The sequence below is a fragment of the Sinohyriopsis cumingii genome, chromosome 8 (assembly GCF_028554795.1).
Source record: "Sinohyriopsis cumingii isolate HCF-2022 chromosome 8, ASM2855479v2, whole genome shotgun sequence".
In the NCBI taxonomy this organism is placed as follows: domain Eukaryota; kingdom Metazoa; phylum Mollusca; class Bivalvia; order Unionida; family Unionidae; genus Sinohyriopsis; species Sinohyriopsis cumingii.
This window is the reverse complement of record NC_142968.1, coordinates 4,702,066-4,727,446: the sequence shown is the minus strand read 5'-3', so window position 1 is coordinate 4,727,446 and position 25,381 is coordinate 4,702,066. Positions and strand designations below refer to the sequence as shown.

General features: G+C 35.8%; 1 protein-coding gene across 2 annotated transcripts in view; it reads right to left on the bottom strand.

Annotated features, from left to right (window-relative positions):
• Positions 1–1,791: 1,791 nt before the first annotated feature.
• The window catches only part of LOC149792879 (aminopeptidase Ey-like), a 176,961-nt gene continuing 153,371 nt past the window's right edge, over positions 1,792–25,381 (bottom strand). For both annotated transcript variants that reach the window (XM_089966675.1, XM_089966674.1), the window contains exons 13-21: positions 22,077–22,132; positions 19,830–19,977; positions 15,093–15,166; positions 14,207–14,311; positions 13,391–13,558; positions 9,289–9,429; positions 7,484–7,565; positions 5,928–6,001; positions 1,792–5,002 (exon numbers count right to left, since the gene is read on the bottom strand). In XM_089966675.1, the coding sequence (XP_089822801.1) occupies positions 4,924–5,002; positions 5,928–6,001; positions 7,484–7,565; positions 9,289–9,429; positions 13,391–13,558; positions 14,207–14,311; positions 15,093–15,166; positions 19,830–19,977; positions 22,077–22,132 (927 nt within the window). In that variant the 3' untranslated portion in view covers positions 1,792–4,923. The remainder of the gene's footprint in view (positions 5,003–5,927; positions 6,002–7,483; positions 7,566–9,288; positions 9,430–13,390; positions 13,559–14,206; positions 14,312–15,092; positions 15,167–19,829; positions 19,978–22,076; positions 22,133–25,381) is intronic.

The following is a 25,381-nucleotide window of genomic DNA, read 5'->3' as shown; positions in this document are numbered from 1 at the left end:
GTCCAGCGCTAGTTTTATTTTGAGAGAGAACACATGTAATATTTTTTCCATGTACTCTTTATCAAGACAAATGTCACCAGAAAAAGCAATCATTTTTTCATTCTGCGTCTACTTCGCTAATTGGAATTACTTCTTCAGACGTTTGTGTTATAAAAATAGTATGCAAGGGAAACATCGCTTCCAGCACTCAGTTCATTAAGAGAGTCACTATACCTTTGTAATGTCTTTTGTTTATCTTGTAATGCCTTGTACTTGTCATGCTGTGAATTTATAGTGTAACCAAAACATTATTAAAGACTAAATTGTTATAAAGAATAAGATTGAAATAGAGATTTGTTTTCCTTATTATTAGATAATGGCAATCAGGAAGATCGTTGTTATGGAGTTTTAAAATTGTATCGTCGCTGTCAAAATTAAATATACCAGCAATTGTATTGATGCATGTAATCACTTTTATACTATAATATAATACAAACTTTATTTTGGACAATAAATTATCTAAATAAAGTAATAAAACGACCTATTATATAAAGTATGGAACGCTTGTTGGTAATGAAGTAAGTAGTAATATAAACGATAGCACAGTTGACACAGAGCAAAAATTAGCGGTAAAAGTAAGTAAATGCGGAGACACTATGATGGGAGACCTTGACAAGAGTGTGTATCAATTCCAGTTCCGTTTAAAAAATAGTTTGGATCGAGATGCCGTCTACTAGTCAGTTAATCAGTTATGTGGTAACATGTCTGATAAAATCTGGTGGTACTTTAAGAGGGGATATCACTCTATCAAATAGATATCGGGTAAAAGGCCCGGAGACAACTCAACCTTTTCATTCAGGTGACATAACCCAGGTGGTCTGTTTCAGCTACGTTAACCACGTGTATAGCCTAAAGGTAATTAAAACTAGAGATGTTTACTGTTACTTTTATTAATGGTGGCAGATTAACTAGACTTTCCACAAATTTCATCCAGCGGCAACTAGCAACCCTATCGGCTACAGACAAATTCGTATAGAAAATACTTAGACGTTACACACAGAGGAACCAAAATGACAGGTTTTTCAACATAGGTATTCATGTGACACGACCCTCAGAAGCGGAGTTGCTCCAGGTTATGACATTAGCGATAAAAATCTCAAGAACTATGCACTTTTAAAAGCAGCTGATATTTTGACAGATGCCCTAAATATGAATAATTGTTCAGTAACAAATCTTTTAGCTGCTAGTAGTGGAGATGCTGTAAAATATTCCCAAGTAACCTCAATGCCAAAATAAAACGGCAGACAAAATGACAGGCAATCTCAATATGGGCGTTAATAAAATTACATGCTCAACAACACGAACGTACGGCAACGACCTAACGTAACACTTATGCTGACGCTATGTATACTGGTGGTAAAAGATTTAGAAATTATGTTGTTATATTCCATTGTAGTTGATAGTGCCGAGAACAGACTAGGATTTACGGCTACGGCGTCATCTAGTTATTCTCGAAATCAGCCCTTACAAGCTTTTCTCTGGACAGGTATTGAAACACAAGGTGGAGCAGAATGAACAGTTAGTGGTGTTCGGACTTGCTATTTGATATAAATACGGTGTCATATTTGAGAAAAGAATTTCAAATTCTGGAGAATTTATTAGCAGCAAATATGCGCATTGAATCAGAAGAGTGTGAAAAAATATAGCGGATGATATGGAAAGAGTATGCAACTATATAAAAAGATGTGTAAATGTGACAGCAATCTCTGAAATACTTATTAAGCTTGCAATTAAGAAATGGTGATACAAAATTATAAACAAAAAACAAATGAATATTTTATTGGTATAATTTATACAAGAAATCCTATGTCCGTAAAAAGAAAGGACTAGGTCATTCGAAAAATGTTTCTTTCAGAGATTAAACGGAAAAAGTTATCTTTACAAATGTTAATGGTAATAATGAATTTTTTCAGCTGCAAGAAACGTTGAGTGATATCATCTCTGAGGAATATGATAATCATTTTTATGCAATTAACGGAAAATTTGCAAAAGTAACAGTAAATCAACATAATGTTTGAGTTTAACACAAAATCAGTACAACGGCGTGAGATAAAAGAGGGTTCAGTACAGAAGCAAACTAAGTGGAAGAACAAAATATGACTCTTAAGAAGCAAAGGAAGTCGTTATCTGATCTCTTATGCAAATGGGATCTAATAGGATCTAATGAAAACAACGAATATGACACCAACAACTAAGCGTAATATATAGGTAATGTGGGGATACGCAAGTTATGATTATTGATTACTTCCAGTTATTGCTAATGATCTTTAAAAACAATGAAAACAAAAATTTTATATTAAAAAAGAAGCAGCATCAAATATAAGGGTATCGGTTTGTACTGTAATATTTTGTGTGACTGTAAGCAAGAAAAAAGTTTCTCGTCAAGGACACAAACATGTTGGCCAATTCGCTATCCAGAAAAAAAAAATCCGAAAAACCTCATGTTAAGAGCTAGGAGGAAATCAAATGCGGATGCTAATGGATTTTAACAGATCGCTGCTGTAATGAAAATGAAAAGATTTGGATTAATATAAAAAAAATAAAAATGGTAAAAATCAACAGTATAAAGGAAGGAGTTATTAGAAGACGTTTAGGAATTTCCAGCCATTATTTGTTTTTGCTTAGGCTACTTTCTCTCATACGAGCTTCAACGAATTCGAGAGACCAATGAGTCGTTAAAAGTTAAAATACAAGTCATAAAAGCCCACTAGACCCCCTTTATTCATACTGCTTCTTGTTACACCATAGTGCTTCCATTCAATGTATCTTGGAAGCCATTTATACAAATTATTCAGCATTGTCACTAAACTTTTACTTATGTCTAATTCTCCATCCAAAACTCTTGAAGTCTTTTTATATTTCCAGTATACTTAACCCGGGGAAAATGTCCAAGCCTTAGGGAAAAACAATTAACATTGGAGTCGGACAATTCAATGAATGACAGTTTTATGTCGATAGTGACTATTTCGGTTTGTTGAAATGTATTTCCTGCAAACCATTCTATTCAGGTACCTTCTCGTTCCTATCGTGTAGTGTGGAAGCCATGTTTGGAATATATATATATATATATATATATATATATATATATATATATATATATATATATATATATATATATCCCTAACTTTCACGTGTGTTAATATGAAGCAAATTATTCTCATAAAATATGGCTTTATTTCTAATTAAGACAAAACGATACAGTGAGCTTGATAATCTATTTAGACAGTGTTATCGTCATCGAGTTGACATTTTCTTCATGAAAACAGTTTTAATATACATGATGTCAAATATTACATCAATAAATCTTTGTGGAAATTAAATTGAGATTTCCCGTATGAGTGAATGGCAAATGATTTAGAAATAATATTATGTCTTTTGATCCAATGTAATTGTGAATGTTTAATTTGGATAAAAACATAATTACAATTTGTGTTAATTGAAAATAATTAAATGCAACATTGCTGGACCAAATATCCAATCTTCTTTTTTTGTTGATGATTTTAAACTGCAATGCAATGTATCGTAAAGAAGAAGCTTCAGTGTGAAATCAGTGTATGCTCAGTATGAATGAGGTAAATATAGAAATTGAAACTATAATTGTCAGGTATTATTCAATTAAGAGTAGAAAGACCAAGTTAAATGAATATATTCAATTTTACACCATATAAAAATTGGCCAACAGAGAAAAGAAATGGTTATTTACATATAATAATCTATAATCATGCAACACTGAATATTATACATTTTGTATCTTTCTAACCAGTATATATATATATATATATATATATATATATATATATATATATATATATATATATATATATATATATTTATATATATAGTGTTTCAAATAGGTCAACACAAAGTATCACATTTAAATGAGAGCAATGAGATATTCGGCAACGCTTTTCTGACAAAATACACCATTTCACTGATAAGTAAAGTATACTATGTACAACTAATATTGGCATATATCTCCGGGAGTCAGTGGATTGGCATATATTTCAGGGAGTCACTGGATTGGCAAATATTTCAGGTAGTCACGCAAGAGGTCTAGTTGCACGAGACATCAAACATATCTGCGCCGTGTTAAGATAGCTAGGAATCCCACCGACGATCTTCTGCAGAGTTGAATGGTGCAAAAGGAATAAGCCATGTCCAAAATTGTATTCAAGACGGAAGCTCGTGTTTTCCGAATCTGTGATGACTGAACAATTGTATGTTGTTTAAGTATAGCATTTACTAACTTCCTTACCTAACATTAAGAAGCCCATCGTTACCATGGAAATAATACACTGTGCTTCTACAATGCAGCAGAAGTACAGGTTCTCCTCATGTTCGTACATGCTAGAAAGAGAAATTCTGTGAGGTCAGAATTTATTTGATGTCACACGATACGAATGTCGGATTCTCGAGAATCACTAATAGTCCAAGCAAAAAATCTGTCTTATGTTTTTTGAAGAAAGAATAACACAACACTTTCATTGGAAGGGAATCACACGAAATTCAACCTCTGACGAAAATTGAGTCCCGTACTGATGGGAATGCTAGAAATTTTCTCTCTTCGTGCGATTCGTGAAATGTTAAGATATAAAATAAGGGTTTAATGTTTATTGTTCATGTACTCAACGAGGAATTTTTATTTTCTTCTACTTGAAGGATTACAATATATATTGAGTTAATCCCGTGATATCTGTGTATATCACGAAAGTCTCTACGTCTCTGTAGCGCCATTTTCTAATGTGAAACCGTTTTGAGTAAGTGGTCGTGTTGTACGCATGTGGTCCTCTGAATTGTTTACAGGGTGTTCATACTATCGTATATACATGTTTCCCTACATGAATTGTTTACAGGGTGTTTACACTAATGTATATACATGTTTCCCTACATGGAGATATTTAGTCTTTTTTGAAGCCACGTGGCAATAGCTTCATAGTTGTTGTTCATCCATTTGATATTTGCCCTGTAATAATAATAATAATAATAATAATGATAATAATAATAATAATAATAATAGCAAATACAAGTCCTCCATGATATCAATGACACAGTTATCGACTGTATCAGTCTTTCAATGAAAAAAACAAAAATGAGAATGATTATGGAGAAGAAAATGTGAAAATCATGGTTAGCTAAAAGGGGGTTGGTGGGTATGTGCGACTGCCAAAAATGAGGATGAAAAGAATGTATATTTGCTACCTGCGTGTAATTTCTTATATATCGGTAATAATAATAATAATAATAATAATGATAATGATAATGATAATAATAATAATAATAATAATGATAATAATAATTAAGTGATAATCTTCAGCCTTTTTTGCAACTGTTTGAACTTTTTAAGAAAACTCAAATTTATCAGAAGCTTAGCTGTTTACAATTAGAGGTGTCGTGAATTGTGTGTGTGTGTCTTTGTGTGTGTGCATGAGTGTGTGTGTCTGTGTGTGTCTTTGTGTGTGTGTGAGTGTGTGCCTGTGTGTGTCTTTGTGTGTTTGTGTGGCTGTGTGTACTGGTGTTTGTATGTGTGTATATAGTTGTACTTGTGTGTCTCTGTGTGTGTCTCTGTATATGTGTGTGTTTGTGTGTTTATGTGTCTGTGTGTATAGATGTTTGTGTATGTGTGTATATGGTTGTACTTGTGTGAGTCTGTGTGTGTGTCTGTGCATGTGTGGATGTGTATGTCTCTGTATATGAGTAACGCTAAATCTCACATATATGAATACTTGCTATACGTCCGTCGAAAAACGGAAGGAACAAAAGAATTATGATTATCTACGGTATATCTTTCGTATAAACCCACTTGATTACAAGCATGCCTACTGCCTCCTAATTGTGTTCATATTTTGAAATCCTTTTTCCCAAAAGTAAAACTGTCTCATTCGAATTACCTGATGAGTGCGAGTGCATTTTCTGTTTCCTTTCTCGCTATCTTTGGTGGCTTTTCTCGGAAAAGAGTTTCAAGCTGAAAGCACAGAAACAAAAAATTGAGTTAGCTACCTATTCCGCCAATTGGTCGTGGCTTTTTTTTTTTTTTGAACATCAAAACACGAAACAAATATATACCGATTCAGATAGGAAACATAGGCACAACCTATCTGTAATACTTCCTCTTTGGTAAGTATAGGAATAGTCCATAACAAATTTGGGAATAACGATTTTGCAGAAATAGTAATGGCAAGAATTCATTGTCTTCCGTTAAACAGAGGACACTTGCTTGAAACTAGTGAATAACTTAGTGGGATAAGAACTCAAAATTTTGACGATTGGCGAAGTCACGCGGGAAAATACGTTTTTCACGCATGAGATGACATATATCACATATTTACTTACAGCAAGCAAATTTTATTTTGTATGCTCAGATTTATCGGATGGCAAGTTGTACGGTATACAAGTTTGAATTATCGGATGTCTTACCTGATCCAGTACGATGTCAACGGTTTACCAATTATGTACTGCTGTTTTTGGTGATAGTTAGCACAGAAAATATAAACAGTTACATAATTTTCCTTCTCAATTCAAAGTAAAATAGCAAATTAAGGGGAAAATAGTAATTCGCATCTAGTTAAATTTGAACTCTAGTAGTTTTTAACGGTTGGAGACCAAATCAAACTTTGAATTGCATGATTATAATCAGTGTATATTGACGGCCAACTGTGAATATATCTTTTCACTCCAATGAAATATCAATATTAATTCTCTCATAAAATCCAGTAATGTTTAGTCTAGCATAAGATAAAGAGAGGATATTTGCTTGAAACGAGTGAATAACGGATAAATTTCATCGACTGTGTACAAGTTTTAAGTTTTTCACCCACTATTATTCACTCGTAGCAAGCAAACATTTTTCTTTTATATTCTAAAGTACTGGCTAGAAAGATGTCATATACAAAAAACTGAAGCAGCAGATTTTCTATTGGGTCCCGCGTGATGTCCGCGGTTTACCGTTACATAATTATCCTTCCCAATTCAGTCAAATAACACAATAAGAAAAACAAACGATTCGTGCCTTGCTGGATTTGGACTCTATTCGTCCTATCTGGCGACCGTATATGCCACTCAGCCACGCAAGCATCTAACAATCAAATTTCACGGTTATTTTGTTATCGACGCTACAGTGAGATTATTTGTCGTAATTCACTGCTGTGAGTTCTCACAACAAATTCTCTCCTAAAATTCAGTAATTCACTACCTAGCGTAATAAAGTCTGCTATAATCATAGCTCAATCAGGTTTTAGAAACATGTCGAATATGGTATAGTGTATATATATATATATATATATATATATATATATATATATATATATATATATATATATATATATATAGTTAGTTACTAGCTATCGTGGATAGGTACATAGTTTTTTCAATAATGTATGAAAACCTTTCATCATTTTTAAGTGCATTAAAGCTGTTTACACTTTAAAACGAACGTAATAGAACTTACTTGCTTCAACTCGAATTCGCTATTCACAAACTGTGTGACCTCCGCAATTACTTCTCGAAGCAAGAACGTGTCTCGTCCAAATCTGAAAGAAAAGTTCGGATGCAAATTTAATTTTCTTTGAAATAGGAATTGTGAAAAGACGAAATACAAGAACTGTATTACTTAGTTAATAACCCTGTTGGTTTTCACATCTCAGCTGAAGCCATTTTCTATTGGACTAATAGGAAACATCCTATTTCGATGTTAAGGTGTTTCTTATCGAAATGATCAGATTATAGGTTACATGCAAGGGCTTCACTACCAAGCGAATCAAACAGCTTCGGCGTGAGTCTGGGTTTGATCCTACCTGTTTCCCATATTTCCAATGGTCTCAAGATGACATTCGTTGTCGATTGAATTGTTCGTAATGCGCAACTATATCAAATAATTTCACCCAATCACCTATTGACCACACATCACCAAACTCTAATTTCACGCTTACATTGTTTCCTTATCACACACTTGTAGGACTTATTAGTAGGCATTTCTAAGCCGAATATTAGTGCTTCACGCCACGCAAACAACGACGGAAATGCCCAATACAAAGAAATGCTAAACACGTATACCTAAAAATACCCAGCAAATTCCCTAAATAAAGATACCGCTCCGGTGGCCTAAGTCGTTAGAGCGTCCGCCTCGGATGTGGGAGGTCGTTGGTTCGAACCTCAGCCGAGTCATATCCAAAGACTTATAAAAATGTAAATAGCAGCTGCCTCGCATGAAGCTAAGTGTTAAAAAAGTTAGTGTTAGGACTAGTCGCCCTGGTGTCAGGATAATATGACTGGGTGATGCCACATGTCTTCAACATTATGCCCCAGTGCTAAACATCACGATAAACTGCCACACACAAATATCCTATATTGAGAAAGTAGGGACGTTCCATTTTACTAAACTAATCCATGCTATCATAAAATCTCAAGAATGCTCTTCTTTAAGATGGCCAGAAAACTGGGTAATTACTCGGTTACTTGGGTTGAAAAACATCTTCCCAACACATATTTTATATAATTAACGCACAATCACTAAAATCAAACAAAGCTATAAACGGACAAAAAAAAATACAAATATCACACATCACAACTTTATTTCATATCGTTTGTCAAAAATGTGAAATGCACACGCACACACACACAAACACACACACACACACACGATATTGCAAGCAAAAGACTCGAAAGAGGCTGACACTTGGGTTTAACGGGCTCTGAAGTTATGGTGCAATTTAACAACAGCATCTATGGATGATGCCTGGTTACTACAGCGATAACACGCTTTCTTCACACCTTCTATTTCCATGGGTATGATTCCATGTCTTGAATGGTGGTGACGTAGATGATGTTCAATCCGAGTTTTGTGGTTTTCTCCTGAACGTCTTATTTCGGTGACCTCAAAAAACAAATTATGCCAACAACCAAGACGTTGCTGACTGATCACTGCTTTTATTTTATTCTCATATAATTATATTATTCAGGTGAAACCATTTGTGTGTCATTTCACATTCTCTGTATATTGCTTTGCAACTGAGTAGGAATTATAGAAACAAACAATCTTTAAAACTATGGAAGGTGAGGCAGCTTTGTTTAATATTCTATTTTGTGCTCTTTCATAACGATTTCTTGAGATAAAATGATTTTGAGATTTGAAGTGCCATGTTGCTGATAAAATCAATCGGAAATACATTACAATGTAATACAGATTTGAGATAGTACTTTGTTTAGCACTGAATACACATTTGCAATATAAATCATGGATATTGAAATACATACTGTTTATTGAGTTCGTCCCATCTATTCATCAGAAAATGTAAAGCAATCATACGTCCCAGGGGAGTTTGGGAAAAGTAACTCATCACTAGACGGACATCCTGCCTCTTAATCTTGTTACTGTCAAACAACCAGTCTGCATATCTGAAAAGAATAAATAACTGGAACAACCAGTCTACGTATCTGAAAAGGAAAAATCATTGGAACAGCCAGTTTGCATATCTAAAAAGGAAAAATCATTGGAACAACGTGGTATGTTTATCTGAAAAGAATAAATAATTGGAACCAGCAGTCAGCATATCTGAAAAGGTAAAATTATTGGAATAACCAGTCTGAATTTCTAAGTAATTGGAACAAGTACTTAATTCCAACGAAATGAATGGAGACCAAAAACATAGTGAGAACTGTATTATTTATTTACATAAGATCTGAGATTCGTACTGAAGTTCCCATAAAATGCGTGGGGACAAAATATTTTAATTACTGTGTGATGTATTCATATTAGACTTAAGATAACGAAGTATGCCACTTTAACGTCCTTGCATTGTGTTCAAAGCTGTGTAGTCATGTTTGCCTTGTCATTTTAAATACTTTGAGTTCTATAGCAATATTCATCAATCTTACCCATCTCGATCTAAACGTAAATAAAAAGCCACGAAATTGCAGGTTCTATATCGCTCTAGAGTTGAACAAATGCACTGGTTAAAATACAATAATATGCACAAATTTTAAATATAATGATATGCACGCAGCTTGTAATGCAATAATATGCACATAGGTTACAATAAAATAACATGTACATAGGTACAAGGTAATAATATGCACACAGGTTACAATACAATAACATGCTGTTATGCATATATTATTTTTGCTGGCTTTTTTAAAGATTATATGATAAATACCCATGTCGAAGTCGCAAGAGAAAAATAATTATTTGATAGGTGGTGCTCAAGAAAGAAGGTTGGTCAATATTGCTATAACCTCATAAAATTCATTAACTGAAGCGTTCGAGAATAAGACTGATTGTGCTGAGCAAAAGGTCGAAACTTTAAAAACAAAGCTGCTCGTACTGCTAACGATTATTCCTAGGGTCACAAAACGTCTTTTGTCCGAACGTCTTTCACCAAACAGTTTATTGGCAAAAGCCATTTCAATCTCATACGTATCCATTCAAATGTCTAGCTGGTACCATTTTTTTGGAATCAGTTTCTGATAAGACTGATCAGAAATCCTTATCTCTTCTTACGTGCACATATTGCAAAAAGAAAAGGCAAGTTATTTCTGATTGCTACAGATTGACAAATAGGCAACAGAATCCAAATAAATCTATTCCAAATGCTCTTATTTCTTAAAGGTCAAGGTGACGGTCATGTATTGAAAGCAACACCTATGTTGGGTCAAAAAACCACAGTCTTATTTCATTATGGAGAATTATTAACCGTTCATGTCCAAGGTTTCCATATCACTTATTAGTGATTCTGCCAATGTTATCCCTACTAAAATTTTAAGGAACACACGAGCTTCTCAGACATTTTAATTATCAAGTACTTTGCCCTTTTCTGAGAAGTCTTCTTCTAATGATAGTGTTCTTATTGGGAAGTAGAGTGCCGCTTTGTTAGCGTTCCTCTTCGTCGTGTAAATGTTTCATCCGACTTAGTCTTAGGACTCCTAACAGTCATTCCGCTATGAAGTGAGTGACGTCTTTACCCTGGCAATGACATAGCTGGAGATAAGATGGTGGTTAATCTACTTGAAACTGAGTATCCTTGTTTAGATCAATAAGTCGATCCTATTGAAAACTGAATCCCTGATTTATACCCAGCTTGTGCAGTTACTAGAGTTGTTTCAGATGCTCCAATACTTGCAAATACAATCTACCCATGAGGTTGAAATTGTAGACTTCACATCTGTGAAACGATATTCCTACATGATGAATCCTCTCAAACAGCAATGTTTGAAGAAAATAAAAGAAATTAAGAATTTGCTGGTGAATGATTTCTTAGCAGCAAGTAAAAGTGACTTCTGTTCACTGTGTATTCTTGTTTCGAAACCATTTAATTTCAACATGTGCACCAACTATAGAAAAGTGAACAGCGTGACCAAAACATATTCATTTCCATCGCCAAGAATCGATGACTGAATTGACAAAACTGGAAAATCAAAATGTCACCAAGTTGTATCCATTTAAAGGATTCTGGCAAATACTTCTTTATCAATATCAAATGATGCCGTTTCGGACAAAAGGTCCGCCTTGTACATTTCAAAGTTTAATGAAGATGATTACATCTGGTCTAAATAGATAATTGTGACGCTAACATTGATAATTATATCATCAGTAACGACACATAGAAATATCACATGGAGACCATCCGGAAATTCTTTGATAGGCTCAGTGAAGCAAATATGACAATTAATTTAAGTAGAAGTGATTTATGACGTAATTATGATATATTTCTAGTATATATTGTGGTACACGGACAATTTAAACCTGTAGAAGTTCAGGTCAAGGGTATCTCTGAATTCCCTGTGGATATCAGTATAAAAAAAAAAAAAAAAAAAAAAAAAAAACATCTGATGCGATATTTGGCTATGGCTGCATACTGTCGAACTTTTTCTCCAATATTTCCATATGAAGTCAGGCTTATTTTTGTGTTCTGTTTTTCGTTTGGGTTGATATATTTAATCAAGTTATTATTTACTGGACATATAAAGTGTTCATCAACAATATTCTTGGACTGGATCATTAATTTGGAATTATAATAAATTCTTACAAGGGCATTTTGATTATATTGTTGTGATGCAGCAAGTATTGGAACTTCTTTAGAATACCTCTGAAATTCATTTGGAATTTTATATTTTTGGATTTATGAAAAAAGCTTTTAGGGCTATTTGGGATTTAATTCAGAACACTGTAAGTTCTTTTTAAATTTTCACTTTGTATTCCCACCGCTCCGGTGTCTTAGTGGTTTGAGCGTCCGCCTCTGATGCGGAAGGTTGTAGGTTCAATCCCCGGCCGAGTCAAACCAAAGACTTATGAAAATGGTACTAACAACTGCTTCGCTTGGCGCTCAGCAGTAAGAGGAAAGTGTTAGGACTGGTCGGCCTGGTGTCAGAATAATGTGACTGGGTGGAACATCATGCTAGATGTCTGCGGCATGATGCCCCAGTGCTAGACATCACTATAAACTGCCACACTGCAGATTTCGTAGCGATCTGACTGAAAAATTGTTAAAGCTATTTTAAAAATCCAAATCACACACACACACACACACACACTTTGTATTCTAGGGAAATGATTTATTTTTGAAATTTACAAAACTTCTTGGTGTTTGCACTTTTCTTTTACATAGTTTGGGAATACATATTCGTATCAATGCACGCATGTTACAATGCAGTGATATGCACACAGGCTGCAATACAACAATATTTATACAGGTTACGATGAAATAATAATGACACAGGTTCCAATTCTACCATACGCACACAGGTTATAATTCAATAATTTACACATTGGTTCCTATGCAATAGTATGCACACAGGTTATAATACAATAATTTACACATTGGTTCCTATGCAATAGTATGCACACAGGTTATAATTCAATAATTTACACATTGGTTCCTATGCAATAGTATGCACACAGGTTACAATGCAATGATATGTACATGGTCAATGCGCTTTAACTGAATCCTAGTAGCCGTCGCAGAAAGGCTGTGCGGGACTGGTTTCATTTCACCAACTGTTCCACATTAAATTACAAATAAATACGTTAAAATGCATTTGACCACAAAATCTCGAGCTTATCGATTGTTTCTCTCATTGGCAGATATCGTTGATAAATGTGCACTCTACTCGGTCCATATAGTACTAGGAGTGCATTTACAAGTACAACTATCCAAATAATACTAAGAATGGACATGGAATCGAATTTGATGTAAAAAGAGCGTAGGAGAAATGTCAAGCTCGCGTAGGAGAAGAAACAAAGATCAAAATAATAACATCGTAAAGTAACTCAGTAGATAGAACAGTTCAAGACAAACAAGAGACGAAAGCAAAAATTACAAAATCCTGGGGAATAACAAAAAAATAGGATAAAGATACCAACCGCCAAAGTAACCATGGCTTCTGCGTCTGGGCAAGGGCATCAAGCATCATATCCCGCTCCGCCGCTACATTGGTAGACAGCGATTTATTCCAAACATGGTCCCACTCCTCGACATTCCCTTCCCTTATTCCCACCGAGTAAATAATTTTGGAATAATCAGAAGGCAATCTGCAAATATAAAACAACATAGTATTTTACTTTCGTTTGGAATTCATTTTACTATTCTAGTACAGAAAATAAGTTTAAAGAAATGGAAAACAGAAAATTAATTTCAAAAGCCGATCCAAATTTGTTCACGTTTTCTGTGTTCTTTATATATTTTTCATTAGATTTTAATTAGTGACGTACTTTACGCAAAAGTACTAGGATATAAACTTTCACTTAAAATAATACTAACATGGGATGATATATTTAATCACTGCCAAATTAATCGATCACAGGCCATTATTAAAAATGAAAAAACAAAATCTAAGAACGCATACTTACGGATTCAAAATTATGAAGAGAAATGTCGATTTTGGTAAAACATTATCACCTACCAATAGCGTCTTTACTCGTTTATAAGACGAGCCTAATTGCAAATTGCGCAGACCCAGGTACGGCGTCCCATAATGCGCCGGCAGTTCTGGGTCTGAACAGTTAATTAGGAGTAATCAGGTGAGCAAACAACATGGACTCTGATCTGCAGGCGAATTATGCTACAATATATCAGGATCTTTGTTGTTTGCAGTTGGACTCGACCTATAAGCGAGTAAAAAAGGTATATTTGCATAATGCTAAAATATTTATGAATGTTATGAATAGGTATAATACAACCTTGTTCCATTTTTCATCCATCTTTGAAACATGGAAGTTGCGTAGTCGATGGCTTCCTGCACGCCAACTTCACATCCGGTCCTGAGTAATACCCGTCTCAGGTATCTAATGAAACGATTGGTGATATATTAGTGTTGATACGACTATATGTCAGAGGCTTTTCAAATGATAAACTGTGCTTAAGTTTCTTAATACGTGATGAATGCTGCTTTATCCTAGCTGTTGAAGGACGAATGTCAAAAACTAGAAAATGGAGACTATACAACTTTGAAAATAAGTCTTCACGAGCCGAGGAAAATGTAATCAAACTAACGCCTGTATGCGCAATAACGCACATTTCTTGAATACTTTTTTCCTCTCGCTTCATTTGCGCTCGTGTTTGGAACTATTAGACTCCAGGCACTCGAACATTCGCCAATTTTCACACACACACACACACACACACATACACACACACACACACACACACACACACACACACACATATATATATATATATATATATATATATATATATATATATATATATATATATATATATATATATATATATATATATATATATATGACTAAATTGTAACAAATCAAATCGAAAGTATAATCGATTCGAATGTCAATATTTTAAGCTACTGGCTATTTTATTCCCAAAACTCTCCACTTCAAATTAAAAAAGAAAAACCCTGGGATGATCCCCATGTCCCACAACCCCGTCCTTTATTTGCTAAATTCGACAATTTCGCACTTTCTTGATCCAGCCCAGGAATAAAGCGGTATAATAGTGGAGACAGATGTTAACTATAGGTGCCAAAATTATTATCAAAACCAAATTATTAAAGAATCAGAATTAAAAAGAACTTAATTTATATGTATATACTACGGTACTTACCTTTCTGGAAGGCTTCCAGTATCATTGGTGCCAATGGACGCAAAGACAGGTGCTATTAACTGACGTATGTATTTCTAAATGAATAAAAAAAATCTCTTGTATCTTTATCGGCATCAGTGGCATTGATTGAAAGTCACTGCGAATGGAAAATTCAAGGTAGGTGTTTGACATCAGCGTGTTGATTTAAAGTTGTACTAATGGAAAATGCAAGGTGGGTGTTTGGCATCAGTGGTATTGAATTAAATTTGTTACTAATGGAAAATGTAAAGTAGGTGTTTATTATACGACTCAGAATAGCATATGCCCATTTCTATCTGATTATTGACCAATTTATGTAAACTTCGTATCCATTCCATGTACGGCTAAACAGTCCCTTTTTACGGTTTTATCCGCATAGTTTCAGATGATAAATGAGAGAAATGAATTGATGTGAGATAATGCAAGTATCATTTTCGCTCGTGTTTATGCAAATGACCCTGACTAAAACCCCAATCTACTTTGTTATATTCACTTGTAATCATGCCAGTATTAAACTAAGTAGCGTTCAGATGGTACAGGTGTTGTCATGCCAACGGTACACTGATGAACATTTTGATGTATGTTACATGTTTTGATGGTACACTGATAAACATTTTGATGTATGTTACATGTTTTGATGGTACACTGATAAACATTTTGATGTATGGTACATGTTTTGATGTATGTTTTTCATGTCTATGGTACACTGATAAACATTTTGATGTATGTTACATGTTTAGATGTATGTTTTTCATGCCTATGGTACACTGATAAACATTTTGATGTATGTTACATGTTTTGATGTATGTTTTTCATGCCTATGGTACACTGATAAACATTTTGATGTATGTTACATGTTTTGATGTATGTTTTTCATGTCTATGGTACATTGATAAACATTTTGATGTATGTTACATGTTTTGATGTATGTTTTTCATGCCTATGGTACACTGATAAACATTTTGATGTATGTTACATGTTTTGATGTATGTTTTTCATGCCTATGGTACACTGATAAACATTTTGATGTTACAGGTGTAGTCATGCCCAAGTATATGTACTACATTCTGAGAGTTTAGAAGCTACACGAATGTGTAGTCGTACACATACTACACTCTGACACTTTAAAATGTTACAAGAAAGTGTAATTGATAATTTCAGAAGCAACATTTGTACTCATTTATATGCTAAACAGTGAAATGTTTAGATGCTACATTGATGTTTAATGTTGCCCATGCTACACTGTGAAACGTTAAGTTGTTACAAGGTTAGTGATGCCTCTGATACAGTGCATAATAGAAGGTAGATTCGGGAAAGGTGGTGAAGGGTGAGCTTCCAGATGCTTTAAGTTAATTAACGACATGATGAAATGCACAAGTTACTCCAGAAACAATGTCGTTAGCTCGAATATGTAGCACAGTCTTTGTGGGAATTACACTGATATATATATATATATATATATATATATATATATATATATATATATATATATATATATATATATATATATATATATATATGTGTGTGTGTGTGTGTGTGTGATTAAATTGCAATAGAGTATTATCATTATGGGGGTTTTGGACTTCGGTAACCGGTAGCTGATCTAGACCGACTCCTTCTATGCCCCAAGACGTTTCTACTTCTACCTCAATAGTTACACACGTTATGTGGCAATAAACAATAAATCAGATAAAAATAATCCCTCCAACAGCCAAACAAATGCAAACCAAATCAGCCAGATCAACACGCTGTCACTTGTGTTGCAGCGAATTCCGGATGACTAGTGTGATTGATATTAATTTGTTAAGGTGGGTCGAACGTGATCTGTTGTAGTTTTCTTGAATGAATTTTACTAAATAAACGTTCATGACTTACTTGTGAGCTTACGTATGTGTTTAATTTAATTGTTTGCGAAGTAATTATGTGTTTTTTTGTTACTGATTATTACGAAGTAAACATTCATGGCTTGCTTGAGTGCTCAAGTTTATGTTTACGCTGACAGACATACTGGACGACTGATCAATATACACCAGTAAATAATAACTTGATTTTCACTCTCTGTAAATCTAATATCTATGTTTGGCCAAATGAAGACGTATTCGAGAATGCAACCTCAGTGCAGTTATTTTACCAGGGCCTCCAGTCACACCAATTACTATCAATACACCTCCGACAACTACGATTGTGGCCAGAATTCCAGCAATACCACGACCAACAATAGTCGCGGCGGCATGTCCACAAATAATATCAAGCGGTTCTCCTGGTGATTTCATCACACAGTTGTTGATTCGCTGCAACTATTTTCGCACTTCGGTACAAATGAGGGTCTACCGTACATCTTCTATTAATAATGTGAACGCGAAGTATAATTGTTCGACAATCTTGCTTTATTCAGATGCAACATGTACTTCTAACTAATTATTCTGTTTTACTGGTACAAGTATCATACAATAATAGAAAATCACCTCCTGGGGAATATTGACGTCTTTAGCGATTGTGAATTCTTTGGACCTGACACCAAGTTTCATATCGAAACAAACCTATTGCGTCATTAAATAATGTCAGAAGGAACGTTCTCGTCTCCGCTTGATAACTGTTACACCGACAAGTGCGCCTTTGGTGAATAAAGGTCCAGAATTTTCTTTTCTTTGCTGAGTCAACGTTGGTGCAATACAATCAACATAGAATGCGATTGAGGTGGGACGTTTTCGGCGAAATCCACTACAACGTTGTAGAAAAAATCGCTGAGTGTTTTCATGACTGGCTTTGCAGTCAATGTCTGAGCGTTTTCACGTGTTAATGCCGAACTGTTCATTCACGGATTTGTTTTGTTCTTGTGTCAACATCGTTACTATAGCCTTTGATAAACGCAATCGACACACCAGAGTCTCTGATTCCCCCAGTTTCGTTTATCTCGGCCAGGTTCTATTGCGAATGGCCACGTTAACTTTTAAATTTTCCAGTTTGATCTTTGGAAATCACAAGTTCTCCCGCGTCAATGTCGACAACAACAACCCGGCTGGAAAACTCGGTCAAATATGCATTTTGGAAAACCTGGTCAGATTCACATCAGTTTCGCGTCTGGTTGAGTATCGACCGTAAATATTTATAGGTATTTTACTTGAATTTTTAAATGACGATGTAAAATGAAAAGGTGCTTGCGGGATTCGGTGACGATTTAGAGCACGCAACCCCTCAGCAACAAGATGTCCACATATTGACCCGTCCAACCGAATTTGCAAAGGTAGAGTCCAACAAAATAACGGAAGACGACTTGTCCGCCATGATTAAATAATCAAGAACTTCAAGTGGCAGGGCATGCCCGTAGAAGTCAAACTGCAATGGATGATTAAGCAACCCAATGAGTCCCGGGTCCTGTCGACAAACAGAGGCAAAATGTTCCTTTTTTCCGCGTGCATCGGATCATCAAGCAAGTTCATTCTACACAAAGACACATTGGAAATGATTTGCTGACTATGGTTTGCGAGTAAGTCAAGGCTGGTAGTCGAAAATCTCTGCCTGGCGATATTCTGCGAGTTGATCCGAATAGTCAAAGGGCAGTTCCATATTTTATTCGTTTACGAGACGCCATGTGGATTTTGCCCACCAATGGTACAAAAAACCATTCCCGATACAGTTTCAACAACTCCTAACACAGCAGCTTTCGCAACTGCTGGAGGAGCTGCCGCTAACAATGCCGGAATGGCTGCGAGGAACGGAAATATCCCATCAGTCTTTTGCATTTATGTCACCTCTGAAGAGATAATTATAATGTCTTCGAGGTGTATTTTTGTATTGCTGCATTAAGCTGATTAAGTTGTTTGCTTGGGTCAACCATACTGGGATAGTTCGAGTTAACTGTTATCGGAGAAAGTTTCAGTGTAAGATGTAGTCGTTTCGTAGTGCGCTATTTATTTTCGCAAATTAGTGTGTGCTCAGGAAAAATTTAACTTCGTGAAAGAACGTTACTGAGATTGTGCTGTTTAATTACAACTGCTACAATTGCGTGTTTTCCACTGGTACGTAAATAAAACTCATTCGACCACTTACGCCCTCCAACAACAACATCTTATCAGAGAGAATTATAGCAATGCATCTGTAACCACCGGCGAAGACTTTAATTACACATGCATGAAGGTTGTATGTACAAGTCTATTGTTTCCACGATTGACAAATGTGTTGAGTAAAAACTCCAATTTGCATTGGTCTGCCAAATATCAGAAATCTTTTGACAAATTTTAGACCATAATAACGAGTGTACCAGTCCTTTCTGCTCCAAACTGCAGTCAATTACTTTTAATATCTGTTCATACAAATGATGTTGTGGTTGGTGGATAATAGATTCAAGAAGATAATAATAGTGCCGATCATACAATGTGCAATTTTTCTAGCAAAGCACTATCAACCTCACCAACTATCCGGAATTCGCTTCAACGGCACTGACAGGGTACTGAAGTGGCTGATTTGGTTCGCATTTGTTAGGCTTTTGGTGGGATTACTTTAATATGATTTAATGTGTATTGTCCCAAAGAGGATGCACTCGTGTAAATGTAGTAAAGTTATAGGGTATAGAACGAAGAAGGTCAAGTGAACTACAAAAATCCAAATTCACCAAAATGGTACTATTACGAGCATAACAGTGTTGTGAAAAATTATAATTAAAACATGTGTATACGTGTCGTCTGCATGTTATATAATTTTTTTTAAAATTGTACTCACCTCCAAAAGGACATATGCACTTTGTTTTGTTAACATCCCTCGTATGAAATCAGTCGCGTCAACAAAAGCTTTCCAAGGGACATAACTCTTCTCGTTATGTAGATATGTTGAGAGATTAAGAGCCACAGAGTAGTCTAGAATTGACGCTCTGAAATAGCGGTGGAGAATATAAATTTCTTTAATTTTAGTAACAAGTACGACGAAACTCGTCCATAAAGAAAACTCAAGGACTTTATGGAAAGACATTTCTCAAATAGAGGTGATATATAAGAAACACAGTTTCATATTATTTTTGTCTTTTACAAACAATTTTTTTATGGTGTCCACTAACGTAATCTTTTACTGAACACTAACACGAGCAGAGAAAATTTGGTTGTTAGCGGGCATGCATCAGAATTCTCTATATACATTACAATACCAAACAGCAGGAAAGCATTTCAGGAAAGGATGCACGGTTACAATTTCTTCATAATTGATATATTTGAATATATGCCGTGCTACCTTCTCCCCCCCCCCCCCAAACCACACACACACTGCCCAAATTTGTTTGCAAGATATTAACAGATAATAGCAGCCCTACCCTATCAACCAGAGAATGGACAATGTTGTTAAGAGATATTTGAATATTTACAAAACACGTCCAATTATTTGACTAAATTTAACTTATCCAGGTTAAGGAGGAAGTAAGAGAAATTGCGCATGCGTGCTAGCGAATGGACATTATCATGGGAATTGCATAAAGCTGTAGAAAAATATAAAGCCCATCTATCAAATTGTAGCTATCTCAAGGGTATGGTTATCATACAAGTCATCCGGAAGGTATAGTTGTCATACAATTTATCTGAAGGGTTTCATTATCATACAAGTCATCTAGGGTTTCGTTATCGTACAAGCCATCTGAAGGATTTCATTATCATACAAGTCATCTGAAGGGCTTGTTTATCATGCAAGTCATCGGAAGGGTTTCGTTATCAAGCAAACCATCTGAAGGGTTTCGTTATCATACAAGCCATCTGAAGAATTTTGTTATCTTACAAGTCATCTGAAGGGCTTGTTTATCATACAAGCCATCTGAAGGATTTCATTATCATACAAGTCATCTGAAGGGCTTGTTTATCATGCAAGTCATCGGAAGGGTTTCATTATCATACAAGCCATCTGAAGGGTTTCGTTATCATGCAAGCCATCTGAAGGATTTTGTTATCATACAAGTCATCTGAAGGGCTTGTTTATCATGCAAGTCATCTGAAGGGTTTCGTTATCATACAAGCCATCTAAAGGGTATCATTATCATACAACCATCTGAAGGATTTCATTATCATACAAGTCATCTGAAGGGCTTGATTATCATGCAAGTCACCTGAAGGGTTTCGTTATCATGCAAGCCATCTGAAGGATTTCATTATCATACAAGCCATCTGAAGGGCTTGTTTATCATGCAAGTCATCTGAAGAGTTTCGTTAACATACAAGCCATCTGAAGGGTTTCATTATCATACAAGCCATCTGAAGGATTTCATTATCATACAAGTCATCTGAAGGGCTTGTTTATCATGCAATCATCTGAAGGGTTTCGTTATCATGCAAGCCATCTGAAGGGTATCGTTATCATACAAGCCATCTGAAGGATTGTATTATCTTACAAGTCATCTGAAGGGCTTGTTTATCATGCAAGTCATCGGAAGGGTTTCGTTATCATACAAGTCATCTGAAGGATTTCATTATCATACAAGTCATCTGAAGGGTTTCGTTATCATACAAGTCATCTGAAGGGTTTCATTATCATAAAAGTCATCTGAAGGATTTCATTATCATACAAGTCATCTGAAGGGCTTGTTTATCATGCAAGTCATCTGAAGGGTTTTGTTATCATACAAGTCATCTGAAGGATTTTATTATCATACAAGTCATCTGAAGGGCTTGTTTATCATGCAAGTCATCTGAAGGGTTTTGTTATCATGCAAGCCATCTAAAGGGTTTCGTTATCATACAAGTCATCTGAAGGCTTGTTTATCATGCAAGTCATCTGAAGGGTTTCGTTATCATACAAGTCATCTGAAGGGCTTATTTATCATGCAAGTCATCTGAAGGGTTTCGTTATCATACAAGTCATCTGAAACAGATTACGATTACAATAGTTCGTCTGAGCACGGTTTTTTCCATTGAGATACTTAAATCATATTAACACAGAAATATCAAGTTCATGTAATACGGCAAGAAATACGTTAATTTTTTATATTTTACTGACCTGGCGAAAATAAACGAATCTCCTATTAGACCTGCTCGATTGGAGTCTCTGAAAGCCTGAAAATGCAAAGCGATAAAGAGTAAATCCATGCATGATGCCGTATCATCTTATTGAAGTAGGTGGTACATTAATGTTTGTGTAAGATATTGGGGGGGGGGGAACATCCCGTCTAGCGTGTCATTTTATCATACCAAATAACTGATGCTCCACATGTTAGGACGTCTTTGTTTTTGTTTCTTAATCTTGCGCTTCTGTCTGTTAGAACATTTTATTTCCGAGAGGGGTAACTCCTTATATGATTGTACCTGGGGAACATCCTCCCGCTTGGCTGCGTTTAACTTACCTAACAGTGCATCATAAGGGTGTTCTTCTTTCAATTTTAGGTGTCAATCATATAATGGGGCCTTGCGTTAGGTATCAATTCTATAATTATATTGGGCCTTATGTTAGGTTTCAATTCTATAATTATATTGGGTCTCGTGTTAGGTGTCAATTCTATAATTATATTGGGCCTTATGTTAGGTTTCAATTCTATAATTATATTGGGCCTTATGTTAGGTTTCAATTCTATAATTATATTGGGCCTTATGTTAGGTTTCAATTCTATAATTATATTGGGCCTTATGTTAGGTTTCAATTATATAATTATATTGGGCCTTGTGTTAGGTGTCCATTCTACAATTCTATGGGACCTAGTGTTAGGTGTCAATTCTATAATTCTATGGGGCCTTGTGTCAGGTGTCAATTCTATAATTCTATGGGGCCTTGTGTCAGGTGTCCATTCTATAATTCTATGGGGCCTTGTGTCAGGTGTTCATTCTATAATTCTATGGGGCCTTGTATTAGGTGTCCATTCTATAATTCTATGGGGCCTTGTGTCAGGTGTCCATTCTATAATTCTATGGGGCCTTGTGTCAGGTGTCCATTCTATAATTCTATGGGGCCTTGTGTCAGGTGTCCATTCTATAATTCTATGGGGCCTTGTGTTAGGTGTCAATTCTATAATTCTATGGGGCCTTGTGTTAGGTGTCCATTCTATAATGCTATGGGGCCTTGTGTCAGGTGTCCATTCTATAATTCTATGGGGCCTTGTGTTAGGTGTCAATTGGGGCCTTGTGTCAGGTGTCCATTCTATAATTCTATGGGGCCTTGTGTTAGGTGTCAATTCTATAATTCTATGGGACCTTGTGTTAGGTGTCAGTTCTGTAATTCTGTGGGGCCTAGTGTCAGGTGTCCATTCTATAATTTTTATGGGACCTTGTGTTAGGTGTCCATTCTATAATTCTATGGGGCCTTGTGTCAGGTGTCCATTCTATAATTCTATGGGGCCTTGTGTTAGGTGTCCATTCTATAATGCTATGGGGCCTTGTGTCAGGTGTCCATTCTATAATTCTATGGGGTCTTGTGTTAGGTGTCCATTCTATAATTCTATGGGGCCTTGTGTCAGGTGTCCATTCTATAATTCTATGGGGCCTTGTGTCAGGTGTCTATTCTATAATGCTATGGGGCCTTGTGTCAGGTGTCCATTCTATAATTCTATGGGGCCTTGTGTTAGGTGTCCATTCTATAATGCTATGGGGCCTTGTGTCAGGTGTCCATTCTATAATTCTATGGGACCTTGTGTTAGGTGTCCATTCTATAATTCTATGGGGCCTTGTGTCAGGTGTCAATTCTGTAATTCTGTGGGGCCTTGCGTTAGGTATCAATTCTATAATTATATTGGGCCTTATGTTAGGTTTCAATTATATAATTATATTGGGCCTTGTGTTAGGTGTCCATTCTACAATTCTATGGGACCCTGTATTAGGTGTCCATTCTATAATTCTATGGGGCCTTGTGTCAGGTGTCAATTCTATATTTCTATGGGGCCTTGTGTTAGGTGTCAATTCTATATTTCTATGGGGCCTTGTGTCAGGTGTCAATTCTGTAATTCTGTGGGGCCTTGTGTTAGGTGTCAATTCTATAATGCTATGGAGCCTTGTGTCAGGTGTCAATTCTGTAATTCTGTGGGGCCTTGTGTTAGGTGTCAATTCTATAATTCTATGGGGCCTTGTGTCAGGTGTCCATTCTATAATTCTATGGGGCCTTGTGTCAGGTGTCCATTCTATAATTCTATGGGGCCTTGTGTCAGGTGTCCATTCTATAATTCTATGGGGCCTTGTGTCAGGTGTCCATTCTATAATTCTATGGGGCCTTGTGTTAGGTGTCAATTCTATAATTCTATGGGGCCTTGTGTTAGGTGTCCATTCTATAATGCTATGGGGCCTTGTGTCAGGTGTCCATTCTATAATTCTATGGGGCCTTGTGTTAGGTGTCAATTGGGGCCTTGTGTCAGGTGTCCATTCTATAATTCTATGGGGCCTTGTGTTAGGTGTCAATTCTATAATTCTATGGGACCTTGTGTTAGGTGTCAGTTCTGTAATTCTGTGGGGCCTAGTGTCAGGTGTCCATTCTATAATTTTTATGGGACCTTGTGTTAGGTGTCCATTCTATAATTCTATGGGGCCTTGTGTCAGGTGTCCATTCTATAATTCTATGGGGCCTTGTGTTAGGTGTCCATTCTATAATGCTATGGGGCCTTGTGTCAGGTGTCCATTCTATAATTCTATGGGGTCTTGTGTTAGGTGTCCATTCTATAATGCTATGGGGCCTTGTGTCAGGTGTCCATTCTATAATTCTATGGGGCCTTGTGTCAGGTGTCTATTCTATAATGCTATGGGGCCTTGTGTCAGGTGTCCATTCTATAATTCTATGGGGCCTTGTGTTAGGTGTCCATTCTATAATGCTATGGGGCCTTGTGTCAGGTGTCCATTCTATAATTCTATGGGACCTTGTGTTAGGTGTCCATTCTATAATTCTATGGGGCCTTGTGTCAGGTGTCAATTCTATAATTCTATGGGGCCTTGTGTTAGGTGTCAATTCTATAATTCTATGGGGCCTTGTGTCAGGTGTCAATTCTGTAATTCTGTGGGGCCTTGCGTTAGGTATCAATTCTATAATTATATTGGGCCTTATGTTAGGTTTCAATTATATAATTATATTGGGCCTTGTGTTAGGTGTCCATTCTACAATTCTATGGGACCCTGTATTAGGTGTCCATTCTATAATTCTATGGGGCCTTGTGTCAGGTGTCAATTCTATAATTCTATGGGGCCTTGTGTTAGGTGTCAATTCTATATTTCTATGGGGCCTTGTGTCAGGTGTCAATTCTGTAATTCTGTGGGGCCTTGTTTTAGGTGTCAATTCTATAATGCTATGGAGCCTTGTGTCAGGTGTCAATTCTGTAATTCTGTGGGGCCTTGTGT